General features: G+C 42.4%; 1 protein-coding gene and 2 long non-coding RNA genes across 6 annotated transcripts; 1 reads left to right on the forward strand and 2 right to left on the reverse strand.

Annotated features, from left to right (window-relative positions):
• Positions 1–650: 650 nt before the first annotated feature.
• Positions 651–23,853, forward strand: atp2b1b (ATPase plasma membrane Ca2+ transporting 1b). The gene is made up of 21 exons (XM_042110093.1): positions 651–875; positions 1,713–2,154; positions 6,232–6,429; positions 6,781–7,038; positions 7,749–7,874; positions 8,539–8,745; positions 9,082–9,114; positions 11,280–11,423; positions 11,813–12,027; positions 12,205–12,447; positions 13,272–13,513; positions 14,093–14,330; positions 16,851–17,030; positions 17,117–17,204; positions 17,296–17,402; positions 17,676–17,867; positions 19,934–20,147; positions 21,918–22,129; positions 22,716–22,823; positions 23,001–23,189; positions 23,318–23,853. The coding sequence occupies exons 2-21, from the start codon at positions 1,959–1,961 to the stop codon at positions 23,642–23,644; spliced, it is 3,717 nt and encodes a 1,238-aa protein (XP_041966027.1). The 5' UTR covers positions 651–875; positions 1,713–1,958; the 3' UTR covers positions 23,645–23,853.
• LOC121723893 lies at positions 6,920–10,076 on the reverse strand. 3 transcript variants are annotated; one of them, XR_006035071.1, is made up of 5 exons: positions 9,783–10,076; positions 9,135–9,462; positions 8,912–9,022; positions 7,719–8,618; positions 6,920–6,999 (listed from the first exon to the last, which is right to left on the reverse strand). It is a non-coding gene; the product is annotated as an uncharacterized LOC121723893 (long non-coding RNA). The 3 variants fall into 3 exon arrangements; XR_006035070.1 differs by having other exon boundaries at positions 8,912–9,462; XR_006035072.1 differs by having other exon boundaries at positions 8,884–9,462.
• Positions 10,194–22,558, reverse strand: LOC121723894. 2 transcript variants are annotated; one of them, XR_006035073.1, is made up of 4 exons: positions 22,514–22,558; positions 19,909–20,144; positions 11,871–12,019; positions 10,194–11,353 (listed from the first exon to the last, which is right to left on the reverse strand). It is a non-coding gene; the product is annotated as an uncharacterized LOC121723894 (long non-coding RNA). The 2 variants fall into 2 exon arrangements; XR_006035074.1 differs by lacking the exon at positions 22,514–22,558 and adding an exon at positions 22,360–22,504.
• Positions 23,854–24,659: the final 806 nt, after the last annotated feature.

Here is a 24,659-nt window from a genome sequence, read left to right on the forward strand (position 1 = left end):
CATTTTGACGTTTTGTTGGTTCAGCAAGACATTTTTTTTTTTTTGAGTCATAAGACTTAAGAGTTTGAAACCTGAAATTTACATCTGCATGCCAACAATGGCGTTGTTTTACATTGCACAATTTATTTCTACCAGGTTACAAAAAATGTCCAAGACTTACCTTAATGTAGGTTAACATTATCTCAGCATACATATTTGTATAGGAAATTATCTTTGTTGTTTTAGACCTGTTAGAGGTGAGATTGGGCCTTTAAGTCAGTGTACTAATGGTTGACCCTCTGGTTCTGGTCCTATGAAGCTGTGCATTATATTGACTCTTCTCTCAGGACGGAGGGGATTCTTGTGCTTGTCAGGAGCTGTATCTCACCCCTGGTGGGGCCTTTATGTGTGTGAGAATGTGTGTGTGTGTGTGTTTTATGAAAGACAGAGCCAGGTGTGTGAGTATGAGTGTGTGCTGTGTGTCTCCTCTCCCCTCTGCTCCTCAGCGCCTGTAGCTGCAGCAGGAGATCTGTATCCCTCCGCGGCCACAGATTGCCTAATTAGATTAAGCAAGAGGCTTTCCTGAGATAATCATTCAGCCTTTTCCTCTAATGAAGCCAGCACTGCACTGTGGGCAGAGCGCGCGCTGAAGGTCAAATCTTTTTCTACAGGGGCGCTCTTTGTTCATAACCCTGTAAACGGAACGTCTTGGGGCTCCCTCCATTCCGATGCCCCAGGGCTACAGCAGGCCTGTTTGGACTAATTGTTCCTCAGGGGGATGCCAGGCTGTTCTGGAGTAACCGGAGGGTTACTGCCGCCATCCCTGTGGATTACACGGCCATAGCTACCAGTGTTTGCCTCCTGTTGCTGTGAGATAGGCAATGAAGACATTTGGTGTAAGTACTACTGTGGAAGTTGTGCTTTAGTCACCAGGAAGCACCATAACGTTTATGCCAGAATGGGACAGATGGCCATGTCTTCCACATGACATACCGGTTAAATCTAATTGGGTCGTAGACTGTTAGTTTGTGGTTTGTGTGTGTGTTATTACCTTCTGTTAGAAACACACAGATTGTGTGAATCGATTCTGTTGGTTTTAGACACACCTTGTCCCTCTCCTCTGAGCAGATTTAACATTAGAGGGTATGGACCCACTTATTTTGGCTGTCAGTCAGCCTCAGAGCCGTAGAGAGGCCACGGGGGGTGCTCTTGACCTCTGAACTCACTTTGCATTTGACTGTCTTTAGGTGTCTTCTGAGTGTGTGCGCTTCAGAACACAATTCATCATGGAAGCGCTTACTAATGGTGTTCTGTATCACCCCATGAAACTGAGTTCTTCACAAGCTGCTACTGCCCTGGGGAATCTGTTAAAATTGGAATCAAATTGTTTCCCTTCCAGATATACTTTTCTCTTGCCAAAACAGGAGTTCTGAGTCAAGCGAGCTTATAGCCTCCGCCATGGCAGCTCAATGTAACAGAGCTAATTTGAGCTTTTCTTGTCGGAAGGAGTCCTTGTAGATATTCCCCCTGGTAGAGCCAGTGTACAACCGGCCTGTCACTGTGTGATTCATGGTTGAGTAACAGACATGCTGCCTGCAGATGATACCCATCAGCTTGACTCCATCATTAGGTTCTTGACTGATGTGAAGCTGCAGATTGGACAGGCATAAAAGTAAGTAAACAAACAAACAGAAACAAACAGCCATTCACCCCCTAACTGCTTTTATTTACAGATGTAGTCCATTCCAGGCAGAACCTTCCAGGTCTTCAATCAAACTCCCGACTGAAGATGACTAAGTAAAGACTCTGGAATCTAAAAGAAATGGACGCCTGTTTGCTCAAGTTCCTGGAGTCTCGCAGCACATGCCCCTGAGGAGCCGCAGAGGTTTATGGGAAATCCGGGACTCTGCCACTGAGGATTGTGTCGGCCTTAAGGGAGGCCTTCTTTCCACCACTGCGTGGTGTGCCGCCGTGAGACCATGGCCAAAAACTCATATCGGGGATCAAAGCACGCCAAGGCGGCGGAGGCCAACCATGACGTGGATTTTGGCTGCTCGCTCAAGGAGCTGCGCTCTCTCATGGAACTCAGAGGGCCGGAGGGCTTGCAGAGGGTCCAGGAGACCTACGGAGATGTGCACGGACTCTGCAGCCGCTTGAAAACCTCCCCCGTAGATGGTAAATATGCTTCACTTGTCATATACCTGCACACATTACACAGCCACTACTGAAAGGCCAATCAGAAGGTATTCTGTCAGATTAATTAGTGACACATACACTTCTACACAGTGGAACACCTCCCTTGAACTGTATGGCATTTCGTATTAGCTCACATTGCATTCCATTCTGAGAGTGTCTTGGCTCTGTCATGTTTCTGAATCAGCCTCCCATGGATTTGCAGACTGTATCAGGTGCATAGCGTGAAATGTTACCGGACAATGGCAGCCAGATGGAGTGGATGGCAATGGCTGGAAGTACTGTAGACTGGGCAGACAATACTTTTGATTGTTGAAGCAGTAGGAGATAGGAAATGGTCTTTAGAGGTTTTGGTGAAGCATAACAAGGTTAGTCTACACTCTTCAGGTTGCTAGTCAGAAAACAACTTTATGAAGAGTAAAGTCATTTCTGAATCAATAATTACAGTTAATTACATTACTCTAACACACTGTGCAGGAATGGTAGGTGGTTTGGTTCATTGTATCTTTTATAAAGTCTTTTTTAAACAAGAACATAATCCAATTTTAAAATAATCTTTTAAAACAACAACGTTCAGGGTACATTTAGCTGAAAAAAGGATTGTCTTGATGTGGTACTAGAGTAAATGCTGTGTTGTTGTTGTGTGGTACCAGAGTAAATGCTGTGTTGTTGTTGTGTGGTACCAGAGTAAATGCTGTGTTGTTGTGTAGTACTAGAGTAAATGCATTATACTGAATGTAGGGCCAAATATATTGACTCATGTTTTGATGTGGCACCCAATTGTTCACCATTATTATTGCAAATATTGGCACATAGCTTTTGTTATATAATTTGCGTATTTGGGTTTATTATGGACCCAGTTGAAAGCACAATAAGTGTGCAATAAATATTGTTTGATAAATAGTATGCTATACACAGTCTATAGCGCAGTGAAGCTAATGTTACTGTGCTGCAGTCTATAGCGCAGTGAAGCTAATGTTACTGTACTGCAGTCTATAGCGCAGTGAAGCTAATGTTACTGTGCTGCAGTCTATAGCACAGTGAAGCTAATGTTACTGTGCTGCAGTTTGCTGCTTCCATTTTGTCACCATTGAGGTAGCCAGGCAGCTGTTTAAAAAGCGTCCTCTTGAGGTAGCCAGACAGCTATTTAAAAAGCGTCCTCTTGAGGTAGCCAGACAGTTGTTTTTCCCCCCATTTTAAATGTCAGTGTGTCTCCAAGGCATGTCATAGCCCCAGTCTCGTTTTTGGTGGTTATTTGTATAGTTATCACAAAGAATTGAGGATCTAGAAATGGCACTCTAATTATGTACTTTAGGATGCACAGTAATGCTGGGATAGAGTTTATGTTTTATCAAATAATGGTTTAGACACGTATGTTGTATAACCAGATATAACCAGTTCATTATTGGACCAAAACAGTATATTTTGTTATTTGACCAAAGATATTTCCACAGTAATATCAGACAAACCCCAGCTGAGCATAAAACCAGCCTTACTCATAAAGTGTGTAATTCTAGTGCTGTTATATGTAAAGTAGTGGTGTTGTAGTACAGCCCTTTGGGCCAACACACACCTGCATTTCCTAGCAGCAGCTCTAATTCAAATGGTGAAGTCATATCTGTGAGGTCAAGCTAGTTTGTCAGTGAGATGTTCTTGCTTATTCATATTATCACATCTGAGCCATTATGTTTGTGGAACTGTAGAATAAATCACATGTGGATATCCAGTCATTTGAATTCTTCTAAGAGAGCAGTTTTGGCGCAAGTTCACTTTCAAGGTGCTTGGTCAGGGTAGATATAGGGATGACCTGAATAAGAAAACTGAGGTTTTTGTTGTTAATTATATCCTTTAGTAAAATGGAAACAAAAATATACGTAAAAAGACTGAACCATTTGTAAGTCTTACAGGCCTTCATAGCTCCATCTTATAATGTCCTGGTCAACACACCTACTGTAGTTCCATCTTATAATGTCCTGGTCAGCACACCTACTGTAGTGCAAAACTGATGTAACATAACAGCTAAACATCAGCCACTGCCATCAGTAAATGTCATGTCAGATATCAATCAACAACGCCGATATCAATCAACAAGGCCGACATTGGCCAATACCAATGTTGTTGATATATCGGTGCATCTCTTAAAACAGGATTCAAAGGGAAATCCAGCAAAACTTGTGGATAAAAATGTCAATATTTACAAAATGTATTTACATATTAAAAAAACATTAATATTTAGATATATTTGGCCATTTTTTATCCACAAGTGTTGCTGGATTTCCCTCTGAATCCTGTCATGATGTTTCCTGGTTGGTTTGACACGTCTCTCCTACTGTGGCAGCAGTAATACGGTGGCAGGTGGGGGCAGATCGATTTACCTCGTGTAATCCCACTCACCTTAAACCTCAAAGCAGGCACTTCATTGCTCCGTTTGCTACTAATCTCTCTTGCTCATGCACTGTTGCTGGAACGTTTTTGATGTTGCTTAATCTGACTGACTCTGAAGTTTAGAACAGAGACGTTTGAGTGAAATTACCACATGTAGCTCAAGGTTTGCTGGAGAGGGCCTCACTTGGTGGAGTGGAGGTCATGTGTTACGCATGCCATGTTAGTCAGGCCTGGAGTGAAAGCTTAGGGAGAGGTGAGGACCAGTGTTGCTTAGCGAGGACTTAGTAGGAATAAGTGTGCTAGCAAAGCACTACAGGTCAAGAGGCCTCGCCACAACCCTGCATCATGATATCCTCAAGGCTCCCCTCACCATCACCATCATTCAGTGACTAGTATCTTAACCTCTGAAAGTACATCACTGTTGTCTTACATCAACTCAGTGAAAAAATAGCTAAATCTGTGAAAGAATTTGATCTACGTAGTTTGTGAAATTGAAATAAGGCGTTGTGAATTGTCAACAGTAGTAGCAGTCTCCATTTAAAGCAAACCTAGGACACTCCTTTAGAAGGACCCAGGCACACATGTGGTCAAGTCAAGTATAGTCAAGTCATGTTTATTTATATAGCGCATTTCATACACAGAGGTCATTAAATGTGCTTTACATAAACAAAAGCAAACAGTAATAACAAATAAAAGCATAGACGGGCAATATAGTCAAAGAATAGTTTAAAAGGTAAAGATTATAATGAAAAGCATAAAACATAAAACGCACAAGGTAAAATCATTTAAACATAAACAATAATTAATAAGACAAAATAAAAGCAAAAGTAATAATGTGGTGGAATCTTACATTTTGTTGACAGTGCAGATGTTTTTTTTAACTCAATATGGAGGGTTTTTTGTAACAAATACATCTTTCAACTGTTTATTACAAAACTTTGTATTTCATGATGTAATGATGACTCATTTTAAGAAGTTTATATTTAGAGGAAGTTTATATTTATTGAAGGTTAGAATGAAGGATTTTAGAGTTGGGTTACTTCGGAAACATTGTAGAATATAATAAAACTCAATGCCATGAGTTGCAGTTTCTGCTTATTTGTTGCCAAGGTTGCTTAAAAAAGACTTGGTCAGCTATCAACATGGACTCAGATGTTTGTGTTGGTGGATTTTTTAGACAGGCCTAGTGTTCCCCTTTAAGTGGCGTAGTGTTCCCCTTTAAGCATTGTAGGTGCCAGCAGAGCTACAGGCCTGCAGAACCAGCAGACCAATCAGAACAACCCTAATTTGCACATTAGAATCTTTCAATATATCATTCAGTGCATAGAGGTGAATGTGTAAGACATAGATTGTTATATTGACATATACAAGATGTGCTTCATACTAAGGTAACAACTGTAATGTCTGTTGAGTCCATTCATAACTGATGTTCATTTAAAACTAATGAAGGGTTTCTGTTTTGTCTTGGGCAGTAAAAGTGTTTTTTTTTAACTGAACTTTAACTGAGTAGGATCCATCAAGTCATAGTAACATAATAAAGACTCCATTTGTGTCCGTCCGCCTATGTTGAGATCATACCAAAGTTGTAGAAAGAGGCTTGGAATAAACTTGATTTGGTATGTTATGTACATTATGTAACTTGAAGGGTCTAAATGATGTTCTATTTCCTCATAGGGTTAACTGGAAATACGGAGGATATCAATAGAAGAATAGAAGAATTTGGGAAGAACTTCATACCTCCTAAAAAGCCAAAAACGTTCCTTCAGTTAGTATGGGAAGCATTGCAAGATGTGACTTTAATTATTCTAGAAGTGGCAGCCATCATTTCACTAGGCCTTTCATTCTATCGACCTCCTGATGCAGAAAGAGAACGTAAGTAAGCACTTTCACATTCTCCAATTCAGTTGCATTTCCACTGACCTAATTTCAGTGTTTATCTGTAAATGGCTGTGCAGTAATGTATGGATTTGTATTGATACACACACTCAGCTGTAAATAACTCAAGTAATGTGTCATGCTCATGTCCTTACTCATGCGTGAGCTTTGTATTATTCTTATTCTATCCTCCTGTATGTATTATTTATATTATTTATAATTTCTTAAACATGAGCCACTGTTGAAGTTGATTTGGGTCGCACTGCTGTTGTCCTTCTGCTGCTGAGTGCAATGTTGTGATGCTGCTGTTGTTCTGCTGCTGCTGAGTGCAATGTTGTGATGCTGCAGATTGTGGGAAGGCGGCCGGAGGGGTCGAGGACGAGGGGGAGGCCGATGCAGGCTGGATCGAGGGGGCCGCCATCCTCCTGTCCGTCTGTGTGGTGGTGCTGGTGACCGCCTTCAACGACTGGAGCAAAGAGAAGCAGTTTCGCGGCCTCCAGAGCCGCATCGAGCAGGAACAGCGCTTCACGGTCGTCCGGGGAGGACAGGTCATCCAGATCCTAGTGGCTGACATCATAGTCGGCGACATAGCACAAATCAAATACGGTAATAGTTTAGTTTAGTTTATTAGTTTAGTTGACAGGGACCATGTACAGAACTAGTTCTATACCAGAGTTAGCTAGTTAGCTAATTTGCATCTATGGTCCCTGGGCAAGAGTGAAAAAGACAATAAAATACATACAAAACATTACAGACAGTATCAGCAACAAGACAACAACAGCAACAACAACATTACAGATATAACATCATACAAATCACATAATACATTTGGTGTTCTATATACAGGTTCAATGATCGCATCATTGAGTCTTCAAAAAAGTTTTAAAACTGTTCAGAGTTGCACAATTCCTAATATGTAGTGGAATTGAGTTCCATTTTCCAGTAGCTTGGAATGAGAATGCTGATTGCCTAAAAGTGGCCTACTATTGTGGACTAGCATGGCTCGATTTTCAGTGTCCTAGTGCTTCCTCAAATATTTACTTTATAATTGACAGAAAAGAAAGCAATCATTTGGACAATAATTCATAGCCTTTAATTGTGTATGTCAGAATGGGTCTGTCAATTGGAGAAAACTCTTGGCAACCTCCACTGACTCTATACTGTTTGAGTTGTCATTAGTACTGTGTTATTATTTCTTTTCTTTTTTTTCATTTTTAAGCTTTAATTTTAAATTGTCTTTTGCATGACCTGCTTAATGTGCTACTGTGTTGTGCAAATGTGAACACCTGTGTCTCCTGTCTGGTGCTTGTTTCCAGGTGACCTGCTTCCTGCGGACGGAGTGCTAATCCAGGGCAACGATCTGAAGATCGATGAAAGCTCTCTTACTGGAGAATCAGACCATGTGAAGAAGACACTCGATAAAGACCCCATGTTGCTCTCAGGTGATGCAGCCCTGTCATTTTGCTAAATCCCTCTTTCCATGCCATAATCATTTGTGCCATAATGGCTGTAAGGCTAAGCTACACCATACCGAGCTACCGAAATGAGAGACCCCTCTCATCCAAACCTCCAGCTTGTTCCAGCTTCTCTGGAAGACGTAGATGCTCCAGACATTTGTTTTGACAAGATCATACCTCAGTGAAGATATGACATAATAGATCGGTTGGTTGGTACACAGTGCCTTTTGTGTTAAACTAATGAAAGATGCAATTAGAGGAGATCCCCTTCACAGGGTGTGTGTAGATATGTTGCAGAGCACAAGAACAAGGCGTCTCATTGGTCTTGTTTTAGGTCTCGCTCTGCTCAGCTTCTGCTCAATTGCTGCCAAAAACGTGCTTACTGAGTCACTGCTCACAATTTATCTATAGCTATCCTGCAGTAACGTGTCAGGTGTAATATATGAACAGCGTCTGGAAATATGTGTTGGAATGGAACACAGAAATGGAACAGAATGTTCCCAGAGAGGGAATGATGGAGAACGTACGCCTGAGTCGGAGGAGGAAGTGATCATCGTCTGAGGAGGAAGTGATCATCGTCTCAGTTCTTCTACGTTTGGAACAATTTTGCATCCAGTGTGTCTGACTTTAGCTGATTTGTCTCTTCCAGGCACCCATGTCATGGAGGGCTCAGGGAAAATGGTTGTGACAGCTGTGGGTGTCAACTCCCAAACAGGCATCATTTTCACCCTGCTCGGGGCAGGAGATGATGATGATGATGATGACGATGACGAGGAGAAGGCGAGGAAAAAGAAAGAGAAAGAAGAGAAAAAGAAGGAAAAAGAGAGGAAAAAGAAGGAGAAGAAAGATAAGAAAAGTAAGATTTCCCTGGTTAGCCTCTCGCTAAATCCTCTTGTGAATAGAGAATCGTGCTGGTGCAGACTTAGATATTGTTGGAATGGAGAAACATGAAAGATCACAATGACCTTGAGAATGATAAAAAAATCACAATGACCTTGAGAATGATAAAAGATCACAATGACCTTGAGAATGATGGTTTGATGCATTAGATGTGATGAGAACATCAGAGACGAGATGAGCAGCACTTAGCTGAGTCCATGCTGCTGTGCCACTGATGGCTCGGCTCCTTTTCTCTGCACATTTGACAAAGTGAAGACTTTTCTCAGACTGTACCATCTTCTGTTTCTCACAGGCAAAAAGAATGAAGGTGGGGAGAGGAAGAAAGGTGAGTTGGTTGAGCCTCACCCTGTGTTGCCTGTAGTTAGCTCTGGAACAACCCGGAGTGTGTGTGGCTAATCGGGCCTCTTGGGGCAAGCGGCCAGAAAAGGCTCAGACACACACAGCTGGGAGCTGAACTCTACCAGCTGTGTGACGCAGGTCCACTCCAAACCTCACACACTCCATTACGGCCTCCTGTCCCACTCCAAACCCCACACACTCCATTACGGCCTCCCGGTCCACTCCAAACCTCACACAGTCCATTACGGCCTCCTGTGTGCACGCAGTCTTGGTGGAGTCACTTTGTCAGTTAAGGTGTGCCGTGTTGAGAGATCTTGCAATGAGTTGAATTTAGCTGTGAGTGGGAAAAGAATATTAGAGATGCTATATGTTATCTTTTCTGTCCAAAATTTAAATGAAATATACGTCCTACTCACTGTTCAGGGAAATATGCCCTGCTCACTGTTTTTATACAGTTAAATCACTATTAAATCTTTATCATCCACGTACATACTGTGAAAGTTTATGATGAAATCATACAGCACTTATCAGTTCATATTTAAACACATGTAAACCTTATAGAGGGACCGATTAGACACAGCCATTGACAAGAGCCAAGGTGTTGATAGTAAAGTAGCAGTAGTTGGCTCCCTACTGTGATCTGTGTTTCTTTACCCCCATATGGTGCGGTGTGTTGCACTGGTCAGGCGCTCCATATGGTCAGGCGCTCCTGTGTGTGCTGGCGGGCCGAGTGGCAGGTGCCTCTGTTCACAGTGATTAGCGCCAAGGAGCTTAAAGCACGTGAGCACGGCTGCTCTTCTTTTATTCCCTCTGTTTTCCAACCGTGTCACCTGCCTTCCTGCCCTCAGCTGGCAGACATACACGTACGCACACAAATCACCCACCCACCTGCACGCAAACACACACACACACACACACACACACACACACACACACACACACACACACACACACACACACACACTCATATACACACACACACACACACACATGCACATACACAAATATGCATATGCAGGCAAATACACACATGCATGCATGCACTTATGCAAACACGTTCACTACACACAAACACACACACACACACACACGTACATATACCCAAACAATACGTACGGGGCCTGCAGCTCTAACAATAGTGCAGGTGTGTCTTATGATTGTGGCTTATTCATTTATGCTGGCGCTTGTTTTTGCCTTGCAATGAGTCTGCCGTGAGAGATAATCCTCCAACCAGGATTACAGACCACTACTGATATCATTTCCAGCAGACCACTACTGATATCATCTCCAGCAGACCTTACTCCACCCACCAGCAGACCACTACTGATATCATCACCAGCAGACCACTACTGATATCATCACCAGCAGACCTTACTCCACCCACCAGCAGACCACTACGGATATCATCTCCAGCAAACCACTACTGATATAATCTCCAGCAGTCCACTACTAATATCATCTCCTGCAGTCCACTACTGATATCATCTCCAGCAGACCTTACTCCACCCACCAGCAGTCCACTGCATTGTAAATATAATCATTTCAAAGCATTATATACATAATGGAATACAACCCGGAAGGGACAATCATGTGAAAGTACCTGATGTGAGAGGAAGAGTGAAACCAGAGGTCAAAGTGTTGCATGTGCACTCTATAGGTAAGAGTGGTGTTGTGTTGCATGTGCACTTCTCTATAGGTAAGAGTGGTGTTGTGTTGCATGTGCACTTCTCTATAGGTAAGGATGGTGTTGAGATGCATGTGCACTCTATAGGTTAGGATGGTGTTGCATGTGCACTTCTCTATAGGTTAGGATGGTGTTGCATGTGCACTTCTCTATAGGTAAGGATGGTGTTGAGATGCATGTGCACTCCTCTATAGGTTAGGATGGTGTTGCATGTGCACTCCTCTATAGGTTAGGATGGTGTTGCATGTGCACTCCTCTATAGGTTAGGATGGTGTTGCATGTGCACTCCTCTATAGGTTAGGATGGTGTTGCATGTGCACTTCTCTATAGGTAAGGATGGTGTTGAGATGCATGTGCACTTCTCTATAGGTAAGGATGGTGTTGAGATGCATGTGCACTCTATAGGTTAGGATGGTGTTGAGATGCATGTGCACTTCTCCATATTTAAGGATGGTGTTCCTCCACAGGTAAGGATGGTGTTGAGATGCAGCCCCTCAACAGTGACGATGGAGCAGAAGCCGAGGAGAAAAAGAAAGCCAACCTACCAAAGAAAGAGAAGTCTGTGCTACAAGGGAAACTAACCAAATTAGCAGTACAAATCGGCAAAGCGGGTACGTTTTGATCAGTTTTCCTCATCAATATTAAAAGGATAGTTTTACATGAATGGAAATTAAACCCATGCATATGCGCGTGTGTGTGTGTGTGTCTGTGCGTGCGTGTGTGTGTGTGTGTGTGTGTGTGTGTGTGTGTCTGTGTGTCTGTGTGTCTGTGTGTCTGTGCGTGCGTGCGTGCGTGCGTGCGTGCGTGCATGCGCGCGTGTGTGTGTGTGTCTGTGCGTGCGCGTGTGTGTGTGTGTGTGTGTCTGTGTGTCTGTGTGTCTGTGCGTGCGTGCGTGTGTGCGTGTGTGTGTGTGTGTGTGTGTGTCTGTGTGTCTGTGTGTCTGTGTGTCTGTGCGTGTGTGTGTGCGTGTGTGTGTGCGTGTGTGTGTGTGTGTATCTAGGCCTTTTGATGTCAGCCGTCACGGTCATCATCCTAGTGGTGCTCTTCGTGGTGGACACCTTCTGGGTCCAGGGCCTGCCGTGGATCAAAGACTGCACTCCCATCTATATTCAGTTTGTGGTCAAGTTCTTCATCATCGGCGTCACTGTGCTGGTGGTGGCCGTGCCTGAAGGACTCCCACTAGCCGTCACCATCTCACTGGCCTACTCTGTCAAAGTGAGTCATTTGCATACAACGCAGAATTTAAATATTACTATTTTAAAGCCATTTTGTGGTTGATGTAAAATATTACATTTAGTAAAACATAGACAAATAGATCAACATAATAGGTGATCCACTGTTGATGATCTACTCCACTCTGGGATTGAGAATGTTATACTTTTGTACTTCCAGAAAATGATGAAGGATAATAATCTTGTGAGACATTTGGATGCCTGCGAAACCATGGGCAATGCCACTGCTATATGCTCGGACAAGACTGGAACCTTGACCATGAACAGGATGACAGTGGTGCAGATTAATATTGCAGACAGACATTACAGAAAGGTCCCAGAGCCAGATCTCATTCCTGGAAAAATCATGGACCTACTCATAACAGGCATTGGCATCAACTGTGCATATACCACCAAAATTATGGTAGGATAATTGTTTTCTGTCTTTCAGGTTTTGGTGTTAGAAATAAAATAGCGATTTAGGTTAATGGATGTAATGGCTGTACATGGATGTTGTTTACGGGTGAAAGCTGATCTCAGGAACAAAAAACACCCAAGATGGTAGATTGTTAGGGGAATACGGTGGGCAGCCGTGGCCCACTGGTTAGCACTCTGGACTTGTAACCGGAGGGTTGCCGGTTCGAGCCCCGACCAGTGGGCCGCGGCTGAAGTGCCCTTGAGCAAGGCACCTAACCCCTCACTGCTCCCTGAGTGCCGGGATTGGTGTGTGCTTCACCTCACTGTGTTCACTGTGTGCTGTTTGTGTTTCACTAATTCACCGATTGGGTTAAATGCAGAGACCAAATTTCCCTCACGGGATCAAAAAAGTATATATACTTATACTTATACTTATAATAAAAAGCACCCAAGCTGGTAGATTGTTAGGGGAATAAAAAACTGCACCGCAAGTTTGCTCCACTAATTTGAAATACAGAATATTCTCTTAGAGTATCATCTCAAATGTTTCGTTTTTTTGGATGGGGTGATATCAACTTCCACCTGTTTTTACACGAGCAACACAAGCATTAGTTGTCCTGACTCCTGAGCAGCCATTTGAAAAACAAAGCAGTGGAGCAGTAAATGGCCTGCTATGTGTGTGTGCCCCCTGGTATGGCCTGCTATGTGTGTGTGCCCCCTGGTATGGCCTGCTATGTGTGTGTGCCCCTTGGGTATGGCCTGCTATGTGTGTGTGCCCCTTGGGAAGGGGTCGGTGGTAAATGAAGGTGCTGTTTGTTTGTTTGTCACCAGTCTCCTGAGAAGGAGGGTGGATTACCGCGCCAAGTGGGCAACAAGACCGAATGTGCCTTGCTGGGGCTCGTCATGGACCTGCGACGAGACTACCAGGCCGTCCGGAACGAGTACCCCGAGGAGAAGCTCTACAAAGTCTACACTTTCAACTCCGTCCGCAAGTCCATGAGCACCGTCATTAGGAAATATGACGGAGGATACCGCATGTTTAGCAAGGGAGCGTCGGAAATCCTTCTGAAAAAGTAAGAAAATCACTATAGCCATCACAGTCACTATAGCCGTCACAGTCACTATAGCATCACTATAGCCGTCACAGTCACTATAGCCATCACAGTCACTATAGCATCACTATAGCCGTCACAGTCACTATAGCATCACTATAGCTGTCACAGTCACTATAGCCATTACAGTCACTATAGCATCACTATAGCCGTCACAGTCACTATAGCCATTACAGTCACTATAGCATCACTATAGCCATCACAGTCACTATAGCCATTACAGTCACTATAGCCGTCACAGTCACTATAGCATCACTATAGCCGTCACAGTCACTATAGCCGTCACAGTCACTATAGCATCACTATAGCCGTTACAGTCACTATAGCATCACTATAGCCATCACAGTCACTATAGCCGTCACAGTCACTAACACAGTCAAATTTTTTTCCCCAGCCTAATTCTAGCTTTGTAAATTGGCTTGTAAATAGCATCTGAGCATGTTTGTGACGGACCAAAGTTGCATACCTTCAGAGAACAAGGTAAAACACACGTTCATGCATAAAAAAAACAAAAGCCTGACATGTCAATCATTTGTTCAGGTGTTGCAGAGTGTTGACAGGCACAGGTGAGGCCAAAGCGTTCAAGCCCAGGGACCGAGACGACATGATGCAGCAGGTCATCGAGCCCATGGCGTCCGAAGGCCTGCGCACCATCTGCCTGGCCTACAGGGACTTCCCCACCTCGGACGGAGAGCCCGACTGGGACAACGAGACCGACATCCTCACTGCCCTCACCTGCATCTGTGTAGTGGGCATCGAGGACCCAGTGAGGCCAGAGGTGAGGCAGCTGCCTCTCACAATGCTTTACACTCCCATGATGGACTGAACCACTTCACCTCACTATTACTTATTTTTGGAAACTTGTGACTTTTACTCCACTACATTTGAAAGACAAATACTGTACTTTTGACTCCACTACATTTGAAATATGAGCTTGAAGTACTCGTTACTTTTAACCACATTTAATTCTTTAAATGCAATAATACGATAGACCATCTTGAAGTTCATTTTTTCAATAGTTCTATTTGAACTTGGCTGAATTGGCTCTGGTAATGATGGTGACAACAGATTCTTCATCAGAACATCCTCCATGTAGCCTGGGAGAACCCGGGAGAACCCAGACGAACCTGTTAGCAATTGAGATTTGAGAAGTGGTATGGTGTTAATCAAGCTATCCTCCATGATCATTCCGAAATTGGAATGAAATTAGACAATCACCTGACATTCACCACATAGCTAGATCTTTACCCTACATTATTAAACGATAAATAATCTACTCATAATTGAGTTTTCTGGTTTTGTATTCGGCAGTGAAAATGTTTTAGATTTGTGAACAGAGAATGAATAATGATTTAGATTATATTATTGCATCCATTTGAACAGTTGAAAAGTTATGAAAATAGGTCAAATGTTTTTGTTGGATGTATGGAGCTAAAGGTCTCTTCAAGTCCTATGACCGACCAAAGGACGTACACCCTATTAATGGCCAAATAAACATTACATTACAATACTGTTAAAAAGGCCAAATAGTGATTAAAAAGGAAAAATACATCTGAATACTTACCGGTAATTATTAAAAGCAAGTACCGGTACTTCTGTACTTCAACTTAAGTAAAAAATCTGACTTAGCAACTTTCACTTGTATTGGAGTAATATTTGACATGGTGTATCTATACTTTCACTTAAGTAAAGGAATTGTGTACTTCGTCCACCTCTGCTGTTGTATGATCTAATGCAAATATGTTTGTTGGTTGGACAGTGTACAGTACAGGGCCGTTTTGGTGACAGTTGTGCTTGTTTAGATGCCCCTCCAAGTCAAGTCAAGTCAAGTCAAGTTTATTTATATAGCGCATTTCATACACAGAGGTCATTCAATGTGCTTTACATAAACAAAACCAAACAATAATAACAAATAAAAGCATAGAAGGGCAATATAGTCAAAGAATAGTTAAAAGGTAAAGATCATAATAAAAAGAAAACATAAAACACAAGGTAAAATCATTTAAAAATAAAGAATAATTAGTAAGCAAAAACAAAGGCAAAAGTAGTAAAAAAAAGTAATAAAAGACAAAGTAGAATAATTATCAAGGCAGATTCAGAATTTGTAACTCGGCACAGTTAGCAGAAAGCATCTGAGAACAGTTTGGTCTTAAGTCTAGATTTAAAACTGGCTACAGTTGGGGCCTTTTTAATGTCATCCGAAAGTTGGTTCCACAGCTGAGCCGCATAGCAGCTAAAAGCTGCTTCACCATGTTTAGTTCTAACTGTAGGTTTTACTAGCAGGTTTTTCACCTGGGACCTGAGAGGACGAGAAGGTGTGTACTGCTGAAGCATGTCTGACAAGTATTTAGGTCCTGCTCCATTTACTGATTTATAAACAAGCAATAGTGCTTTAAAGTCAATTCTGTGACTTACTGGAAGCCAGTGCAAGGACTTAAGAATTGGAGTAATGTGGTCAGTTCTTTTAGTTTTTGTTAGAATCCTAGCTGCTGCATTTTGTATCACCTGAAGCTGTTTAATAGTCTTTTTAGGAAGGCCTGTGAACAGTTCATTGCAGTAATCAACCCTGCTGGAGATAAATGCATGAATGAGTTTTTCTAAGTCATGCTTTGACATCAGCCCTCTGAGTTTGGCAATATTTTTGAGGTGGTAAAAAAAGCTGATTTAGTTGTCGCTTTCATGTGGCCGTTGAAATTTAGATCACTGTCAATTAATACACCAAGATTTTTAACAGTATCCTTTGCCTTCAACCCTTTTGTGTCAAGGAGAGTGGCAACCCTAAGTCTTTCCTCCTTTTTACCAAATATAATTACTTGAAGAAAATTTTGAGACATCCAGGTGTTGATTTGTTCTATACACTGACACATAGATTCAAGAGGACCATAGTCGTTTGGTGATAGAGCTAAGTAAATTTGTGTGTCATCTGCATAGCTATGATATGAAATCAGATTATTTTGAATGATTTGTCCAAGTGGGAGCATATAGAGGTTGAATAATAGTGGCCCCAAGATCGACCCCTGGGGAACACCACAGGTCAAGGACGTTGGTGTTGAGGTACAGTTTCCGATGGCAACAAAGAAGCTCCTTTCTTATAGATATTATTTTAACAGCTGATAACTATGCCTGTAAATCCAACCCAGTGTTCTAGTCTGTGTAGTTCCAGCACAGCTACCCTCAGGTGAGCCCTGTGTGGTCCTGATTCCTGCTGTCTTAATGAAGAGGCCTGTGTGGGCCTGATTCCTGCTGTCTTAATGAAGAGGCCTGTGTGGGCGGGTGGGGGTCCGTTTGTCCTGATTAGGTCCCTGACGCCATTAAGAAGTGTCAGCGAGCTGGTATCACCGTGCGTATGGTGACCGGGGACAACATCAACACTGCGCGGGCCATCGCCAGCAAGTGTGGCATCCTGCATCCAGGAGACGACTTCCTGTGCATTGAGGGCAAAGAATTTAACAGGCGGATTCGGAATGAATTAGGGGAGGTTAGTACAGTCTTTGCTTTGCATCTCCATTCCTCTGCTTATCCTATGTCACTGGGGTCAAGCGTGATCTTGTTATTCCATTGTAGATCGAGCAGGAGCGCATTGATAAGATATGGCCGAAGCTACGAGTACTGGCCAGGTCCTCACCCACAGATAAACACACTCTTGTTAAGGGTAAGTCTTACTGTGTTTAAAGGGGCTTACAGTTGTGCTCAAGCACATTTTGCAGTTGTTGAAAAATTCTCTCTTGTGATATTCTGTACAGGTATAATTGATAGCACAGTTCTTGAGCAAAGGCAAGTTGTGGCTGTAACAGGAGATGGAACCAATGATGGCCCTGCACTGAAAAAAGCTGATGTTGGATTTGCAATGGTATGTATCGTCAAAAATGTGTTTTGTCAATAACAAAGTCTTACACTCTGAATTTAACATCGAATGTAGTCCAGATCTAAATTAGAGGACCCCATCAATAACACATTTGATTGTTTTTTGAACGATTTACAATGACGGGTCATATCACAAAACTGTCTTCTTGTCAGGGTTGATGTATATTGAAATGACTTGACTCCTGAAGGAATGCTTGATCTTGATAGCACTGGTCTCCTTTGGCTATTACTTCATCCTGATATGACTGTCTCTCTTCAGGGCATTGCTGGAACAGACGTGGCCAAAGAAGCCTCGGACATCATTTTGACAGATGATAACTTCTCCAGTATCGTCAAGGCTGTGATGTGGGGGAGGAACGTCTATGACAGCATCTCCAAATTCCTGCAGTTCCAGCTCACAGTCAATGTGGTGGCTGTGATAGTAGCCTTCACAGGAGCCTGCATCACACAGGTGAGCCTTCACATGAGCCTGCATCACACAGGTGAGCTGAGATAGTAGCCTTCACAGGAGCCTGCATCACACAGGTGAACTGAGTTGGAGAATACTCATTTACTAATAAAACAGGATGGTAATAAAACAAATCATGCAATGGGTTTGCTCTGCCGTTTGGAGACCACCTCACCCTGCTGGTGATAATGTAATAATGACTCTTATGCATGAATGTTGCCTTAAACATGACACATAGCACATAGCTAAAACCTTTTGTGTAATTTGTAATCTTTTGAGAACATTTCATTTGTCATTCTATATCTGTTGACACCCCTAAGTGTGGCATATCCTAACTGGCTTATGGGAAAAGCCTTTGTAAGGACCAATTTTATACAATAGACCTTTTTTATGGTCAACTACATACAGATCTTTTATATTTTTTAAATTTGATCCTTGAATCAAAGGATGTAATTACATTTTACACAGACATTCCATGAAATCTGTAGTTGTGTGACTTGAGCATGACACAATCAGGTGAAGTCACAATGCACAATATAGCTAAAGAATGCCTTGAGCATGACACAATCAGGTGAAGTCACAATGCACAATACAGCTAAAGAATTTCTTGAGCATGACGCAATCAGGTGAAGTCACAATGCACAATACTATGCTAAAGAATGCCTTGAGCATGACACAATCAGGTGAAGTCACAATGCACAATACTATGCTAAAGAATGTCTTGAGCATGACACAATCAGGTGAAGTCACAATGCACAATACAGCTAAAGAATCCCTTGAGCATGACACAATCAGGTGAAGTCACGATGCACAATACTATGCTAAAGAATGCCTTGAGCATGACACAATCAGGTGAAGTCACAATGCACAATACAGCTAAAGAATCCCTTGAGCATGACACAATCAGGTGAAGTCACGATGCACAATACTATGCTAAAGAATGCCTTGAGCATGACACAATCAGGTGAAGTCACAATGCACAATACAGCTAAAGAATTTCTTGAGCATGACGCAATCAGGTGAAGTCACAATGCACAATACTATGCTAAAGAATGCCTTGAGCATGACACAATCAGGTGAAGTCACAATGCACAATACTATGCTAAAGAATGTCTTGAGCATGACAATCAGGTGAAGTCACAATGCACAATACAGCTAAAGAATCCCTTGAGCATGACACAATCAGGTGAAGTCACGATGCACAATACTATGCTAAAGAATGCCTTGAGCATGACACAATCAGGTGAAGTCACAATGCACAATACAGCTAAAGAATCCCTTGAGCATGACACAATCAGGTGAAGTCACGATGCACAATACTATGCTAAAGAATGCCTTGAGCATGACACAATCAGGTGAGATCACAATGCACAATACTATGCTAAAGAATGCCTTGAGCATGACACAATCAGGTGAAGTCACAATGCACAATACTATGTTAAAGAATGCCTTGAGCATGACACAATCAGGTGAGGTCACAATGCACAATACTATGCTAAAGAATGCCTGGCGCCCCCTGCTGCTGTCACTCTGCTGCTGTCATTAAGAAAAATAATGATAAAAACGAAATGCCATACATGTTTCATAAATGCAGATTTTGTTGTGGGATATAGATTTCATTTCATATCACTAATCTTTCACTCAGTAACATTTCTGCTTACTCATGTTCTCCCAATTGTGGAAGAGCAGTGGTAATGTCACCGATAACTGGTCGGCCTGAGTTCGTTCCCCGAACCCACTTTGGGAAAAGCCTTTGTAAGGACCAATTCATACAATAGAATAGAGTGGTGAAGTCCCGCCCCTATATAGACCTTTTGCTGATGCTATCTGAACAGCAGTGTTTTCCTTTCTTTCATTTCTTCACTTTCACCACTTTCATATCTATCACTCATGCCATCCAATCCTATTTTTCCCACTTTCATATCTATCACTCATGCCATCCAATCCTATTTTTCCCACTTTCATATCTATCACTCATGCCATCCAATCCTATTTTTCCCAGTCTGATTTAACAAAGTTAAATGAATAGGAAGAAGGCCGTTACCACTGCAGTCTCTCTCCTCCTGTAGGATTCCCCACTGAAGGCCGTCCAGATGCTGTGGGTCAACCTCATCATGGACACGTTTGCCTCTCTGGCTCTGGCCACTGAGCCGCCCACGGAAGCCCTGCTGCTGAGGAAGCCGTACGGCCGCAACAAGCCTCTGATCTCCCGCACCATGATGAAGAACATCCTGGGCCACGCTGTCTACCAGCTCACCATCATCTTCACTCTGCTGTTTGCTGGTGAGTAAAACAGAATGGCCAACTACAGTAAAACAGTATGGTCAACTACATACAGATCTTTTATATCTTTTTTTTTATAAAAGTTATATTTTTTGGCTTTAGTGGACAGGAAATGACCACTGGATGAGAAAATGCGTGTGAGGCATTTTGGATGAGAAAATGAGGTGCCCATGGGTGCTGGGTCTGCGTGTGAGGTTTCCATGGGTGCTGGGTCTGCGTGTGAGGTGCTGTGGTGCTGGGTCTGTGTGTGAGGTGCTGTGGTGCTGCGGCTTTGTGTGAGGTTTCCATGGGTGCTGGGTCTGTGTGTGAGGTACTGTGGTGCTGGGCTCTGACGCTACCACTGGTTCATGGCTCAGCCCTACTCTAACATTTTGTAGATTTGTAGTCTCACAGCCATTTGTATAATACAGTATGCATCTCACAAAGCCATTTGTATAATACAGTATTCATCTGTATGCATCTGTATGCATCTGGAGACAATGATATAGCAATTTGGTGTGTATGCCCTCAAAACATGTTAAGATTTAATTGTCTGCTGCCTTATGGAGGAGGAGTTTAAAGTTGCCGTGAAAATTAAGGCCTTTGTCAACTTTTGGGCAGTTTTTAGGAAGGTAGACCGTAGCTAGGGTGGGAAATTGGCTCTAATGAGAATTCCCTAACACAATTTTAAGGAGTTGTCTCCCAAATGTGTATTTTTGTCATAGTAGTGAATTCCCTGTGATAACAGCAGATTTGCAGTTCATACTGTGGTGTTGAAGATCCAAAAGGAACACTGCTTTACCATGTTTTAGGCCAGGACATGCAAAAAGACAGTGATATTGTAGTGGTGTATAATCAGTGTTGGAATCAAACTCCTTTTCATAAACAAATACATTTTTACTTTCATGTCAATCTAAACAACTGAATTGCCTAATGGGTCTTTTCCTTTGAGTCTGTACAGCTCCTGTTTGTGTCTATGGCTTCATCATTCTGGTGCCCTCTGGTTTGCATTGATCAGGTGTCTGGTTGGCTGTTTGATGGGTCCATTAAGTATTTATCTGATCTATACACACTGAGCATTGTTAAATTCTCCCTGAAATACAGCACTTCTTTGCTGGCCAAGTCATATATGAACCAATACATGCTCAGTGTTATCAGTAGGAAGGGTGAAAGGATTAGAGAGGGGCTGAATAGAATCATTTGATCCTTGAAGTAATTACATTTTACACAGACATTTCATGAAATCTGTAGTTTTGTGTGCCTAGAGCATGACACAATCAGGTGAAGTCACAATGCACAATACTATGCTAAAGAATGCCTTGAGCATGACACATTCAGGTGAGGTCACAATGCGCAATACTATGCTAAAGAATGCCTTGAGCATGACACAATCAGGTGAGGTCACAATGCACAATACTATGCTAAAGAATGCCTTGAGCATGACACAATCAGGTGAGGTCACAATGCACAATACTATGCTAAAGAATGCCTGGCTCCCCCTGCTGCTGTCACTCTGCTGCTGTCATTAAGAAAATAATGATAAAAAAGAAATGCAATACATGTTTCATAAATGCAGATTTTGTCGTGGGATATAGATTTCATTTCATATCACTAATCTTTTACTCAGTAACATTTCTGCTTACTCATGTTCTCCCAATCGTGGAGGAGCAGTGGTAATGTCACTGATAACTGGTCGGCCTGAGTTCGTTTCCCGAACCCAACACTAAAATTAAAATTTCTGCTAAATTCCAATCAATTTTAACTTTAACTTTCTCTTTTGTATCTTCCCAGGTGAGCAGATCTTTGACATCGACAACGGCCGAAACGCTCCCCTACATGCGCCACCCTCAGAACACTACACCATTGTGTTCAACACCTTCGTCATGATGCAGCTCTTCAACGAGATAAATGCCCGCAAGATCCATGGCGAACGCAACGTCTTTGAAGGAATATTCAACAATATGATCTTCTGCTCCATCGTCTTTGGCACATTTGTCATCCAGGTATAGAACCAGCTGTGTGCTATTTCATATTTACATTAACATCCAGCTGTGTGCTATAAATTTACATTAACGTCCAGCTGTGTTCTATTTCATATTTACATTAACAGATAGATAGATAGATAGATAGATAGATAGATAGATAGATAGATACTTTATTGATCCCCAAGGGGAACATCCAGCTGTGTTCTATTTCATATTTACATTAACAAAGCTTAGGTACATAGTCTGACCTTCTTTGAGGATTACCGCAAATGTTTCAAAGAAATGTTGTTCACAAATAAATAACTAACAGTAATTGACAGTGACATTTCTGTACTATAAATTGTGAGAAGAGTATGTGAGGGCGATGCGCTGCTCCACAGATGACTCTCATCATTCTCTCACCTTTGTTGTTTCACAGATTCTCTCACCTTTGTTGTTTCACAGATTGTGATTTCATCATTCTCTTACCTTTGTTGTTTCCCAGATTGTGATGTCATCATTCTCTCACGTTTGTTGTTTCACAGATTGTGATGTCATCATTCTCTCACGTTTGTTGTTTCCCAGATTGTGATGTCATCATTCTCTCACGTTTGTTGTTTCCCAGATTGTGATAGTGCAGTTTGGAGGGAAGCCATTCAGCTGTGTGCGCCTGAGTGTAGAGCAGTGGCTGTGGTGTGTCTTCCTGGGCTTTGGTTGCCTCCTCTGGGGTCAGGTTAGTCCACTGTCTGGCCGTTCTCTTCCATGGATGATCCATCCAATACCCAACACGCTACATTACATGCTCAAAGCAGGATGTAGCCTAAGCACTCTCCTGTACAATAGTAAGAATAGTTAAGTTAACAATCATAATGGAGATGTACTTTGTATAATCTGTGGTCCTCGCTTGCAGGTGATATCCACCATTCCCACGAGTCGGTTGAAGTTCCTGATGACGGCAGGCCACGGCACACAGAAGGATGATATTCCTGAGGAGGAGTTGGAGGAACTGGAGGACCAGGATGAGATTGACCACGCCGAGATGGAAATGCGGCGAGGTCAAGTGCTGTGGTGCAGAGGCCTGAACAGAATCCAGACCCAGGTACAGCATAACTCCTCTACCTATGACTATGAGGATACTGAAGTTCTTCTTGATAATGATGTTAAATAATTAATTTTGCATATAAAATGGACAAAAAATGTATCTGTATCTCTCTCTTCCCCTGTCAGATCCGTGTTGTCAACGCATTCCGTGACAATATGTCTCCATATGAGGGTCTGGAGACTCCAGAGTCCCGCAGCTCCATCCACAACTTCATGACCACCCCCGACTTCCGCATCGAGGACTCGGAGCCTCAAATCCCACTGATCGACGACATCACCCTGGAGGAGGACTCCGCTCCGACCAAGCGCAACGCTGTGCCTCCCCTGCCCAAGCTGCCCACCTCACCCAACCAGAACAATAACGCCACAGAGCGGCTACCGCACCTCTACAAGGACGCTGCCGTCCCCCCGACACCTGGCAGTCCCTTGCACAGCCTCGAGACTTCACTCTGAACCAGGACACATACACACACAGGAAGCCTCTCCTCGAACCCCACTGCATTCCACAAGAGGACATCTGGGGAACATTTTAGAGGCTATGTTTGATTTCTGCGCTAAGCACATATTTCACACTGAACCTTCTGTCTGTGTTTGTGCAGCAGTTGTGGTAACCGTTGTTTATTTTTCACAGATTTCCTTCACAAAGCTTTCCACAGATCTCACATATGCCCCAGGATCATTAATGCTTACAAAAATCTATTGTCTCCTCAGTTTGGATTTCAGTGGAGTCAGACTTGGAGGGAAACGATAGATAATAAAAGGTGCATGCAATATCAGATTTTTATACAGCACATACCGCATATAGTGAAAAAAGGTTTACCAAATATGTTCGGAAATGAAGACATGAAATACAAAAACAAAACCTGCTAACAAAAGAGTGATTTATTGAACACATTCCATGAATTGGATAAATTGTTGAGTGCAGAAAAATCATGCCCTTTGTATAGTTCTTAAATGGGGTTTGATTTTCTATTGACTGTTCATTGTTCATCATATTTCAAGTTTGTTTACATGAATATAGATATTTTTTCATTGTCAGTGGAACATGATGTACAAATATGGTGTAACGTGAAGATTAGGTCAGTATTTTAGAAAAACGCTGTATTTTAGGGAAACAGACATCTGCACTACTTTGCCTATAAGATGTATTTGATATTTATTTTATAGATTTATACGGTAGCACCAGTACGGTAGTGGTGACCAATAACGATGTGATCTGTTAAAACATAACTGGAAAAAATGTTAGTGCCCTCTCTCTAAACAAAAGTATATTTTAGTAGACTACTTTTAAGTTTGACAATTCATAAAGTGAAGGAATTGTTTAATTGAGTGTTCATATATCTTAAGGAAATGACCAATTCAAATTCAAATTCCTCTGTGATACTAAAACCCCACAAAGAAATCCATGCCATCGGGAAGAGAGGGTCAATACGGGACAAGTCATGTTTGTTTGATGACTTTCAAACTA

The sequence above is a fragment of the Alosa sapidissima genome, chromosome 11, assembly GCF_018492685.1.
Source record: "Alosa sapidissima isolate fAloSap1 chromosome 11, fAloSap1.pri, whole genome shotgun sequence".
Taxonomy (NCBI): domain Eukaryota; kingdom Metazoa; phylum Chordata; class Actinopteri; order Clupeiformes; family Clupeidae; genus Alosa; species Alosa sapidissima.

Excerpts from the sequence above, each read along its gene's own strand:
- atp2b1b (XM_042110093.1), top strand. The coding sequence starts at position 1,959 with ATGGCCAAAAACTCATATCGGGGATCAAAGCACGCCAAGGCGGCGGAG. Across the intron at positions 6,430-6,780 it reads TCCTGATGCAGAAAGAGAAC|ATTGTGGGAAGGCGGCCGGA; the intron begins GTAAGTAAGCAC and ends GTGATGCTGCAG. Across the intron at positions 20,148-21,917 it reads CTTCACTCTGCTGTTTGCTG|GTGAGCAGATCTTTGACATC; the intron begins GTGAGTAAAACA and ends GTATCTTCCCAG.